The sequence below is a fragment of the Eulemur rufifrons genome, chromosome 30 (assembly GCF_041146395.1).
Source record: "Eulemur rufifrons isolate Redbay chromosome 30, OSU_ERuf_1, whole genome shotgun sequence".
In the NCBI taxonomy this organism is placed as follows: Eukaryota; Metazoa; Chordata; class Mammalia; order Primates; family Lemuridae; genus Eulemur; species Eulemur rufifrons.
Genome location: NC_091012.1, coordinates 33,994,656 through 34,006,850, shown reverse-complemented (window position 1 = coordinate 34,006,850; position 12,195 = coordinate 33,994,656). Strand labels below are relative to the sequence as shown.

Genomic DNA, 12,195 nt, shown 5'->3' with positions numbered 1-12,195 from the left:
CTCACCAGCTCTTCTTCACAGGCTTCCACTGGAAACTCATGAGAAAGCATGAGGGCAGAAGACCAAAAAGGACCCTCCTCATTGTTATAGTCATATAGGTAGTGACTGATTGCTGTGGAGAGACAGGCACAAAACATGCCAGAATTGCGGACTCCTCTCTCATATGAGGCAAAAGCCATCTACATCTAGGAGAAAGGCAGGAAACCTTCCCTGACATAGTCTCAGGGAAACATCATTACTCCTAGAGAGGTAGAAACAAAAGCAACCTGATGTAGGGGATGGGACAGGAAACTCACTTATACCAAGGACCTGGCACTAATACAAGGCAAAAGTTCAGCTACTGTGGGAGGCGGGGTGAAAATATTGAGAAAGTCTCTCAACCTGAGGCTCAGGTGTATAAGGCCTGCCTAATATTGAGAAAGGAATAAGAGAACCAAGAAACCACTCTGTTCCCACCAGGAGCCTTACACTGAATAACAAATAGTAGTCTACAACTGGAGGAGAAGCAAGGGAACAGGAAGAGGCATTTTCTGTGACTCATGAGTGCAGGATGTGCTGAGAGCAGATGGTAGAAAAGGAACCCCATGAAAAACCCTCCAGCATACCAGGCCCTACACAAAGTTCAAGGTAACAGCATTCTACCACTCAAGGAATTTGAAGTCCAGTGGCACAATAGAAGTATCAATAGTTACAACAAAAACCAAAACGAGTCCAACTCCTGACTAGATTGACTCAAACCCCAATGATAGTGGTCTGAGAGAAGAGGCTGGGCCCATTTCAGAAGATACATACTACTTACTTCAGCCTGTACCATTCTTTTACATATAATGTCTAAAATTCAATTAAAAATATAAGATGCATAAAAACACAAGGAAAAAATAAGCCTTCACTGAAAGATAAAAGACTCAATGGGATCAAACCTACAATTGCCCAGGGTTTGGAATTATCAAACAGGGACTTAAAAATAGCTATGACTAGTATGTTAAAGAACTTAGTTGAAAAGGTAAACAACATACAAGAGTGGATGAGGAATTCTGGCAGAAAGATGGGATAGTACCAAAAAAAGCAAAATGCAAAGTTAAAAATAAAAAACATAGTTTTCACCTTGAGGACTAGATACAGCAAAGGGGAAAAAAAAAAACAGTAGACCTGAAGGAAGGTCAACTAAAATTATCCAAAATGATACACAAAGGGCAAAAAAGGAGTGTATTTAAAAAAGAACAGATTACTCAAGAGGTGTAAGAAAATATCACAATCTAACAGTCATGTAATTGGAGTCCCAGAAGAAGAGAAAGAGAATGAGGCAGAAAAAAATGTGAAGAGATAATGACCAAGAATGATCCAAAGTTAAAGCCAAGAAATAATTGATCCAAGAATGCTTTAAGGAGGATAACTACAATGAAAAACAAAATCTAGGCATAACATAGTCAAACTGCTGAAAATTGAAAAGGAAAGGAAAAACTTGAAGGCATCAAAGAAACATTACATACAGAGGAAAAAAATTTAAATGACAACAGACTTATCAGAAACTATGCAAACCAGAAGACAATGGAGTAACATGTTTAAAGGACTGAAAGAAAAAAACCTGCAGCTCTAATCAAGACACCCAGAAAAATAATTTTTGTAATTGAAGGTGAAATAAAAACTTTTTCATACAAATATAATTCACTTTTAGCAGACTTACACTATAAAATATTAATACTAAGGGAAGTCCTTTGTGGGTAAAATAATATGATACTATATGAAGATTTTTAGCTACATGGGGAAATATAGAATAATGGTAAAAATGTAGATAAACATAGTTGTTATTATTAATCTTTTTAAAAGTTTTAAAAAAGATAATTACAATCCAGCAATTCCATTTCAAGTTATATAACCAAAAGAATTAAAAGCAGAGATTCAAAGAGATACTTGTACATCAATGTTCACAGCACCATTATTCAAAATAGTCAAATAGTCAAAGATACTCAGAAACAACCCAAATTTCCATGAACAGATAGACAAATGGATAAACTGTGTTATATACATAAGATGGAATATTATTCAGCTTTAAAAGGGAAGGAAATTCTGATACATGCTATGACTATGGATTAACCTTTAAAACATTATGCTAAGTGAAATAATCCAGACAAAAAAGGACAAGTATTGTCTAATTCCGCTTATATAAAGTATCTAGGATAGTAGAATTCACAGATACAGAAAGCAGAATAGAGGTTACACGGGGCTGAGGAAGGGAGAATGGGAGTTATTGTCTGATAGATACAGAGTTTTGTCTGGGATAATGGAAAAGCTCTGGAAATGAACAGTGGTGATGGTTGTACATCGTGAATATACTTTTGAATTGTATACTTAAAATTGGTTAAAAGTTAAATTTTATACTATACATATTTTATCACAAAAATAGACAACTGTCTAAAGCAAAAATACTAACATTGTGAGCTTCATGAAATACAGAAGTAAAATGTATGACAACAATAACACAAAGGATGTGAATGAGGAAATGAAAGTATACTGTTATAAGGCTCTTACATTATACATGTAGCAGTATAATACTATTTGAAGCTAAGATTAATACTTTAAAATATATATTGTTAACCCTAGAGCAATCATGTAAATAATTTACAACAGTATATATAATTAGCAAGCCAACAGAGAAGACACAATGGTATCACCAAAAAATGCTCAAATAATCCAAAAGAGGGCAAATAAAGAGGAAAAAAAAGAATAGATGGGACAGACAGCCAAACCATTATCAACAATTACATTAAATATAAATGGTCTCAATACAATTAAAAGACAGGGATGGTCAGATTGGATTTAAAAAATAATACCTAAATAGGAATATAAAGACATAGATAGAATAAAGCAAAAAAAATGGCCGGGCATGGTGGCTCACGCCTATAATCCTAGCTCTCTGGGAGGCCGAGGCAGGTGGATCGTTTGAGCTCAGGAGTTCGAGACCAGCCAGAACAAGAGTGAGACCCCCGTCTCTACTAAAAAAATAGAAAGAAATTAGGTGGACAACTAAAAATATATAGAAAAATTTAGCCGGGCATGGTGGCGCATGCCTGTAGTCCCAGCTACTCCGGAGGCTGAGGCAGAAGGATCGCTTGAGCTCAGGAGTTTGAGGTTGCTGTGAGCTAGGCTGACGCCACAGCACTCTAGCCCGGTCAACAGAGTGAGACTTTGTCTCAAAAAAAAAAAAAAAAAAAAAAAGAATAAAGTAAAAAGATGGGGAATAACATACAAACATTAATCAAAATAAAGCTGGATTGACTATATTAATATTATAAGACAAATTAGTTCAAAACTAGGAATACTGCCAGGGATAAAGAGGAATATTACATAAAGGGACCAATTCACCAAGAAAACATAACAATCCCAATTATTTTTTCACTTAGTACTACGAAGTAAAAACTGATAAAACTGAAAAGAGAAATAAGCAAATTCATAATTATAATTGGGGATTTCTAGACTCCTTTCTCAATAATTGATAGAACAAGTAAGAAATTATTTAGCATGTATATAGAAGATTTGAAAAAAATTATCAACCAATTTGCCCTAATTGACATTTACATAAAACTCCACCCAACAACAGCAGAATGCATATTTTTATACATGCTTTTCAAGTGCATGTGGAATAGTCACCAAAATATACCACAATCTGAGCCATAAAAAACATCTTGAATATATTTTTAAAAATCAAAATGATACAAAGTATGTTCTCTGAACACAATGAAATTAAACTAGAAATCAATAACAAAAAGCTATCTAGAAAATTTCCAAATATTAGTAAATTTCCATGAATCAAGGAAGAAGAGTAATTAGGAAGTATTGAATTGAATGAAAATGAAAATATATCAAAGTTTGTGGGCTGGTGCTAAAGCAGCACTTGGATCAAAATTTATAGATTAAATGTTTATATTGAAAAAAAAGATTCAACTCAACTCCTTTCACTATTAAATCTAACCTAACTCCTCATTCTAGCCCATGGAACTTCCTCTCTACCTCTTACCCGTTGTCCCTCACTCTGTAGTCTCTCACTCTCTGCCCTGATCCTAATGTCTTCACACTCTGTCTCTCTGAATTTTACAATCTATTTCATGCCACCTCATCTGAGAAAACTGCTTTCATTCTCCTTCTCTATATTCAAAGAGTATTTTTTTTAGAACTCACTGGGTTATCAGTTACCTTCTTATATTTTTATTCTTTTAGCAGTATGTGTCATGACTCAGATTGTAAAACTTCTTGAGAACAATAACCATTTTTTTTCATTCTTCTATATATAACTCTTCTCAATACATTTTGGTTGATTCATTGATTGAAGTACCAGAGAACAACTTTTATTTCTATTTGGCATTAAACCATGACATATTATCAAGAGGTACCTTACATATCTTATTTCCAATATTTCTGATGCCAAAAAACGTACTCTTTCCATTAGAAATAACTGTATTTATACACTGGGATTCCTCAAGTCCTGTTACTAGGTCTCATTCTCCATGTTCTATGTGATTCCACCCAGTCTCATGGCATCCATATGGCATCTACAAGCTGATGGCACCCAACTTTCTATTTCTAGCTAAAACATCTCCTCTGAGCTTCAGGCTTGACAACTCCAACTGTATGTCTAATAGGTATCTCAAACTTAACATGGCCAAAAGTGAATTCCTAGTTTCCCTTCACTCCCACCTCTGTCCCTAAATCTGTCTCCCAGTCTTCCCCATCTTATTTTAAAACACTAGCATTTTATTTAATAGCATTAATGTAATTTACCCAGTTGCTCAGGCCAAAACCAAGAAGACTATCTTAATTATTCTTTTTTCTCTTATCCTTCTTACCCTCCATTATCCAATAAATCACTAAATCCTGATGATTCTAACTCCAAAAAATTTCCTCAATATATCCATTTCCCTTAAAATCTAGACAGGTTGCAGCGAGTTGTGGCCAACAGCATGGAGTCTACATCTAGACTTGCTTTAATTCAAATCCCATCTTTCCCACTTACTAGTTGTGGGCAAGTTTCCTAACCTCTTTGTGCCTCAGTTTCATCATTTGTAAAAAGGGGATAATAAAAGTACCTACTTCATAGGGCTATTAGGAAGTAAAGGTTAAATGAGTTAATGTCATGTAAAAAAGAGTGTCTGGAACACATGATATACTATATGAATGGTAGCCATTATTTTTACCATCATCACTACTACTATCATCCTAATATAAACTCATCTACTATGGCAATAGCCACCTAACTAGTCTGCCTGATTGCAGGTTTGCCCATACTTCCACTTTCCCTACCCTCCAGTTTTATTAAAAAAAAAAAAAAAAAAAAAAAGATACACTTCAAAGATTCCCCATCACACTGAGGATGCATATCAAGTCACTTTCCTGCACAAAAAGTGTCCTACTGACACCCTCTCCCCCTACTCTCAGCCAAGGAATTTACCATTTAGAGACTACTGGTTAATAAGTATGTCTTCTTATACATTTATACTTCAGACAGGGCTAAATCAAATAGCATTTCACATAAAAGTATCAACTTATTTAATCAAGATTATACCTGCTTGAGGCTAGCCTGAAGGCAAAGAAGCCTGGTGATGGGAAAGTGAAAGATGGGGGCCTTTCTAAAAGTGGGGGTGGGTGGGGAGTGACAGCAAAATCAGAAACAGGAAATGAGAAAAGAGAGATGTAGGTCTTTGCTTGCTTTGCAATTTTTCTCAGTGCCCTGGGAGAGACAGATTTAATGCTATGAGCCATTCAGACTGTCTTTGGTTCTTCTGCTGAACAATAATATTGGGTTTCTATACTTGTTTGGGAAACTTCAGATCTCAACCTATCCTAGTTCAGCATAGGGTCTTTCCCCCTGGGTTACGGAGAATGGAGAAAAGAAAAAGGAGAAAAAGGAAGACATTCTATGTCAAACCCAGGTGACCCTCCGACTCTGTAGTCTTCCTCCCATCGTTACTATAAGATGAAAGACAATTTACCTATTGATGGGAATATGAAGCACTCTTAAAACTCACTAATAACAAAACAACCTGCTTTAAAAAATGGGCAAAAAACCAGACAGACATCTCACCAAAGAAGATATACAGATGGCAAAGAAGCATATGAACAGAAGGTCCACATCATATGTCATCAGAGAAATGGTAAATTAAGGCAACAATGAGATACCACTACACACCTATTAGAATGGCCAAAATCCAAACCACTGACAACATTAAATGCTGGTGAGGATGTGGAACAAAAGGAACTCTCATTTATTGCTGGTGGGAATACAAAATGATACAACTACTTTGGAAGACAGAGTGGCAGTCTCCTACAAAACTAAACATACTCTTCCTATATAATTCAGCAAGTTCCCTCCTTTTTACTTACTCAAATGAACTGAAAACTTATATCCACACAAAAACCTGCACATGAATGTTTATAACACCTTTATTTAAAATTGCCAAAGATTGGAAGCAACTAAAATGCTCTTCAGCAGGTGAATGAATAAACTGGGGTACATCCAGAAAATTAAATATTATTCATCACTAGAGAAAAATGAGCTATCAAGCCATAAAAATGCAAGGAGGAAACTTAAATGCCTATTACTAAGTGAAGGAGACAATCTGAAAAGGCTACATACTATATGATTCCAACTATAATGATATCCTGGAAAAGGCAAAACTATGGAAATAGTAAAAAGATCAGTGGTTGCCAGGGGGCAGTGAGGGATGAATAGCAAGAGCACGGAGGATTTTCAGGGCAGTGAAACTATCCTGTATGATACTACAATGGTGGATACATTTGTCAAAACACACAGAATGTATAACACTAAGTGAACCCTAATGTAAATTATGGACTTTGGGTGATAATGATGTGCCAAAGTAGGTTCATTGAGTGTAAGAAACATATTATTCTGGTGTGGGATGTTGATAGTAGGAGAGAATGTGTGTGTTTGCAAATAGTGGGTACAAGGGTACTCTCTCTATATTTTCTATTCAATTTTGCTGTGAACCTAAAACTGCTCTAAAAAATAAAGTTTATTAATTTAGAAAATCTACTGGGAACCAAAAATTAAGTCTTTGATATAGGTAAGTCTAAAATGTTATTTGACAGGGGTCTTATTAAATATAATAAACAATGATTAATTTGAATAGAAAATTAAATTCCCTGAGATCTTCAGATAAACAATAGTGCCTTAGAAATCTCATACATTGCTGATAGGAATTTAAAATGGTACAGGCACTGTGAAAAATAGTTTGGTGGTCCATCAAAAAGTTAAACCTATAATTACCATATGACCCAGCAATTCACCTCCTAGGTATATACCCCAAAGAATTAAAAACAGGTGTCCACACAAAAAAATGGAACATTCATATTCAACCATGAGACTCCTGGAATTGATTAACGAATACAGCAAAGTCTCAGGTTACAAAATCAATATACACAAATCAGAGGCATTCATATATGCCAATAACAGTCAATCGGAGAACCAAATTAAAGACTCAATACCCCTCAAAATAGCAACAAAGAAAATAAAATATCTAGGAATATATTTAACTAAAGAGGTAAAGGACCTCTATAGGGAAAACTATGAAACACTGAGGAAGGAAATAGCAGAACTTATAAATAGGGGGAAAACCATACCATGCTTGTGGATCGAAAGAATCAACATTGTTAAAATGTCTATACTACCCAAAGTGATCTACAGATTCAATGCAATCCCTATTAAATTACCAACATCATTTTTCAGAGATAGAGAGAAAATAATTATACACTTTGTATGGAATCAGAGAAGACCCCGTATAGCAAAAGCAATTTTAAGCAATAAAAACAAAACGGGAGGTATTAATTTGCCAGACTTAAAACTATACTACAAGGCTGTGGTTCTTAAAACTGCCTGGTACTGGCACAAGTGCAGGGACACAGACCAGCGGAACACAACAGAAAATCCAAATATAAAACCATCCTTATATAGACACCTAATCTTTGACAAAGCAGGCAAGAACATACTCTGGGGACAAGAATCCCTATTCAATAAATGTTGCTGGGAAAACTGGATAGCCACATGTAGAAGACTGAAACAGGACCCACAGCTTTCACCTCTCACAAAAATCAAATCACGGTGGATAACAGACTTAAACCTTTAGGTGTGAAACGATTAGAATTCTAGAAGAAAATGTCCGAAAGACTCTTACAGACATTGGCTTAGGCAAAGAATTTATGAAGAAGACCCCTAAGGCAATCACAGCAACAATAAAAATAAATGAATGGGACCTGATCAAATTAAAAAGCTTCTGCACAGCCAAAGAAACAGTCACGAGAATAAACAGACCACCTACAGAATGGGAAAAAATTTTCGCATACTACACATCAGATAAAGGACTGATAACAAGAATCTATTTAGAACTCAGGAAAATCAGCAAGAAAAAATCAAACAACCCTGTCAAAAAGTGGGCAAATGACATGAATAGAAATTTCTCAAAAGAGGATATAAGAATGGCTAACAAACATGAAAAAATGCTCAACATCCTTAATCATCAGAGAAATGCAAATCAAAACCACAATGAGATATCACTTAACTCCAGTGAGAATGGGCTTTAACAAAAAGTCCCAAAACAACACATGTTGGCGTGGATGTGGAGAGACAGGAACACTCATACACTGCTGGTGGGACTGCAAACTAGTGCAACCCCTGTGGAAAGCATTATGGAGATACCTTAAACAGATTCAAGTAGACCTACCATTCGATCCAGCAATCCCATTATTGGGCATATACCCAAAGGAACAAAGGTCATTCTATAACAAAGACACATGTACCCGAATGTTTATGGCAGCACAATTCACAATTGCAAAGATGTGGAAACAACCCAAATGCCCATCAATACATGATTGGATTAGTAAGCTGTGGTATATGTATACCATGGAGTATTACTCAGCTATAAGAAATAACGGAGATACGACATCTCTATGGTTCTCCTGGAGAGAGTTTGAATCCATTCTATTAAGTGAAGTATCCCAAGAATGGAAAAACAAGCATCACATGTACTCACCAGAAAATTGGTTTCCCTGATCATCATCTAAATTCACATCTGGGAACGATACCAATCGGATATCAGACTGAGGTGGGGGGTGGGGGGAGGGGATGGGTGTATGCCTACACAATGAGTGTGTTGTGCACCGTCTGGGGAATGGTCACGCTTGAAGGTGCTGACTCGGGGAGGGGGGATGCGAGGAGGGGATGGGTATATACCTACATGATGAGTGCTATGCACACTGTCTGGGGAACGGTCACGCCTGGAGCTTTGACTTGGGGGGACAGGTGGTACATGGGCAACGTATGTAACCTGAACTTCTGTATCCCCCATAATAAGCTGAAATAAAGGGGAAGAAAAAAAGGGTGTGGGGGAGGCTATCCCTATTAGAATAAAAAAAAATGGAACATTCATAGCAGCAATATTCATAATAGCTAAAAGGTAGAAACAACCCAATGTCTATTAGCTAATGAATAAACAAAATGGAATATTATTCAGCCATCAAAAGGAATCAAGTGTTCATACATACTATAATACAGAGGAATCTCAAAAACATTACTGAGTGAAAGAAACCACACAAACAAGGCCACAGAGTGTCTGATTCTATTTATATGAAATATTCAAAATATGCATATCTATAGAGACGGAAAGAAGATTATTGTTGCCAGGGCCTGGGAAGAATGAAGAATGTGGAGTGAATGCTTATGGGTATGGGACTTCCTTTTTGGGTGATGAAAATGTTCTGTAACTAGATAGAGTTAATGGTTGCATAACATTGTAAATGTACTAAATGACACTGAATTGTATACTTTAAAATGATGTACTTTTACCACAATAAAAAAAAGAGTGAACAAAAAAAAAAAATACCTTGATTTTTTCACTTTCTTTTCTTACTCGTTTTGCATTTTCAATAATGTAAACCGTGCTCTTGTTGACTTCATTGTCAGCTCTGTGTCTCAGCCAATCCTCATATCCCTAGAAAGATAAAAATAACTATATAATCAAGCTCAGATAATAGTTAATTAACTTCTATACCCTCTGAGTCAACAGCAGACATTTATAATTACAGTGTTAATTTCAACTCAGAATGCTAAAGAGACAATGCTGTATATTTTATTAATAATAGCAAATCTGAGATACATTTTCAAAATGCCACTTAGGTAAATAGCTTTATTGTGTTAAAAGTTTTCTTCATTCTTCAGATAAATAGTAATGAAAACACAGGCATTTGAGTCTTAATATTCTTCATCTGTGAAAGAGTGTGATTTATTCTTCTAATTCTATTCTTATGCAAGTTAATGTTAATCCTCTCACATTTTAACTTGAAAAGAGATTGTTCTGAGTTTGTATTTTCTTATAGATCTAATCACTTAAATATAATCTTCTATACATATTATAGTAGACTGATAGAGTGATCACTTCCAAGGAAATATTGTAATTCCCGCTCTCAGAGAACAGAAAAGATAAGCTACACTTGTTTTGGCAGAGAATCTAGTAAGTTTTAGAGATTAACAGCTAAACTTCTCTACTGACTTGGTAATAAAAGAAAATGTAAGTTGGTATTTATTTTTTAGAGTTAAATGTAATCAGGGTAAGATCTGATGGTTCATTTTCCTTTGAGTTTTTTGTCTGGAATAGATTTAAGCCAAAAGAACTAAGGAAGGAAGATGTTCAATTGTCTGAGCATGACTTCCTCTCTTTTTTATACCCCTTTGCTTTTTTTTTTTTTTTTCATTGTGATGTCTGTACCTTGTCAAATAAAACTGTTTGAAAAATCTCTTGATCACCTCCCTGGCTCCCTTTTTCCCCCCTGAGGTGCTATATCCTTTCTTCTTCTGTCCTTCTTTATGACAATGCTAGGCTATCACTTCATAGGGTACATTTTGTGATGCCAGTGAAGAAAGAAAGGCCCTAACATGAACTAGTATTGGGAGTAGAATGAATCAGTAAAAGCCTTTGAAAACCATACATGCTATTCTTGGTACCAGCAATTTTAGGATATGAAAGAAAATAATTCTACAGCCTAAGGGAAAGAACATTCCAAAAGTCTTTATTTAGCAACCAAACATTTAATAAAATATCCTTACAGTTCCTGGTAGGCAAGATAGAAAACTAGATAACCCCAAGAAGAAAGGTAATCTTGTTCCTGGTACTGTTAAGCAGACCTTTATTTTGCAAGTTTCTTTGGTACCCTTTTAAAAAGCACTTTGACAAGTACTATCTAAAAGTATGTTTGCAACTAGTCAGGTGCTATGGACTGTCCCAATACTTGACAAATATCGTTAACCCATCCCCTTCACTTCCAGTTTCCTGTTTGCATTTTCAATTTTATCTGGAATTTTTCAAAAGTACTAGAATATAAAATATCTAAAATATTTCAAAGACATCCATATCATAATCTGTGGCAGTTCATCAGCTCTGATAAGAAACAGTAATAAAAGTCTCCTCTACCGACCGCTCCCTTCAGCAGCATCAGAAGAAACAATAAAATTAAAGTATTTGTGCTCTTGAGGTCTCTGCCATAGGCAATAGTAACAAAAAATTCACAAGAATGGGAATTTTTCAGAGAAAGCTACTGAACTGAAACAATTAATACATATTAAAAAATCCATCTCCCATTTCCCGATTGGGCTATATACCTTCTACCCACTCTTTCTTTTTTGTTTACACCACACACACATTGAGGAGGAAAGAAGAAAATAAATTAAAGATGTGCCTTACAATCATTTTAATAGGTTTTCAATGGGAGCCAAATACAAATTAAATCCATAAAGGATACTGCCCACCGTATTTAAATAAGAAAAACAGCCCATGACAATGAAATTCAAACCAGCCTGGACTGAAATGCAGGCATAAGTATAAAAAAGAAATTTACCTGCTTGATGGCTGTAACAGTTATAACAAAGAAAAGTGGAAGTCCACTGGTAACTGGGCTAGTTGGTGTGTCTACTATGACCTAGGTAAAGAAATTAAATTGAAAGTAAAATGAAAATTAGCTATTAACTTACATGCAGCACTTACATGCTACAAACATTTCAAACAGAAATACAGACAAAACATATTCCAATAGTAGGGTGAATGTTAATTTTCATTAACATTAACAAAAGCAAACGACACAGCAGTTAGTTTATAAAATAATCCTATATTCGAGCATAGTTTTCATCCCAGCTTGGAT

The 12,195-nt window shown here is 35.3% G+C and overlaps 1 protein-coding gene across 3 annotated transcripts in view; it reads right to left on the bottom strand.

Annotated features, from left to right (window-relative positions):
• The window catches only part of ATP11C (ATPase phospholipid transporting 11C), a 182,055-nt gene that overhangs the window by 68,752 nt on the left and 101,108 nt on the right, over window positions 1–12,195 (bottom strand). For all 3 annotated transcript variants that reach the window (XM_069462993.1, XM_069462994.1, XM_069462995.1), the window contains exons 4-5: window positions 11,896–11,976; window positions 9,888–9,995 (exon numbers count right to left, since the gene is read on the bottom strand). In XM_069462993.1, the coding sequence (XP_069319094.1) occupies window positions 9,888–9,995; window positions 11,896–11,976 (189 nt within the window). The remainder of the gene's footprint in view (window positions 1–9,887; window positions 9,996–11,895; window positions 11,977–12,195) is intronic.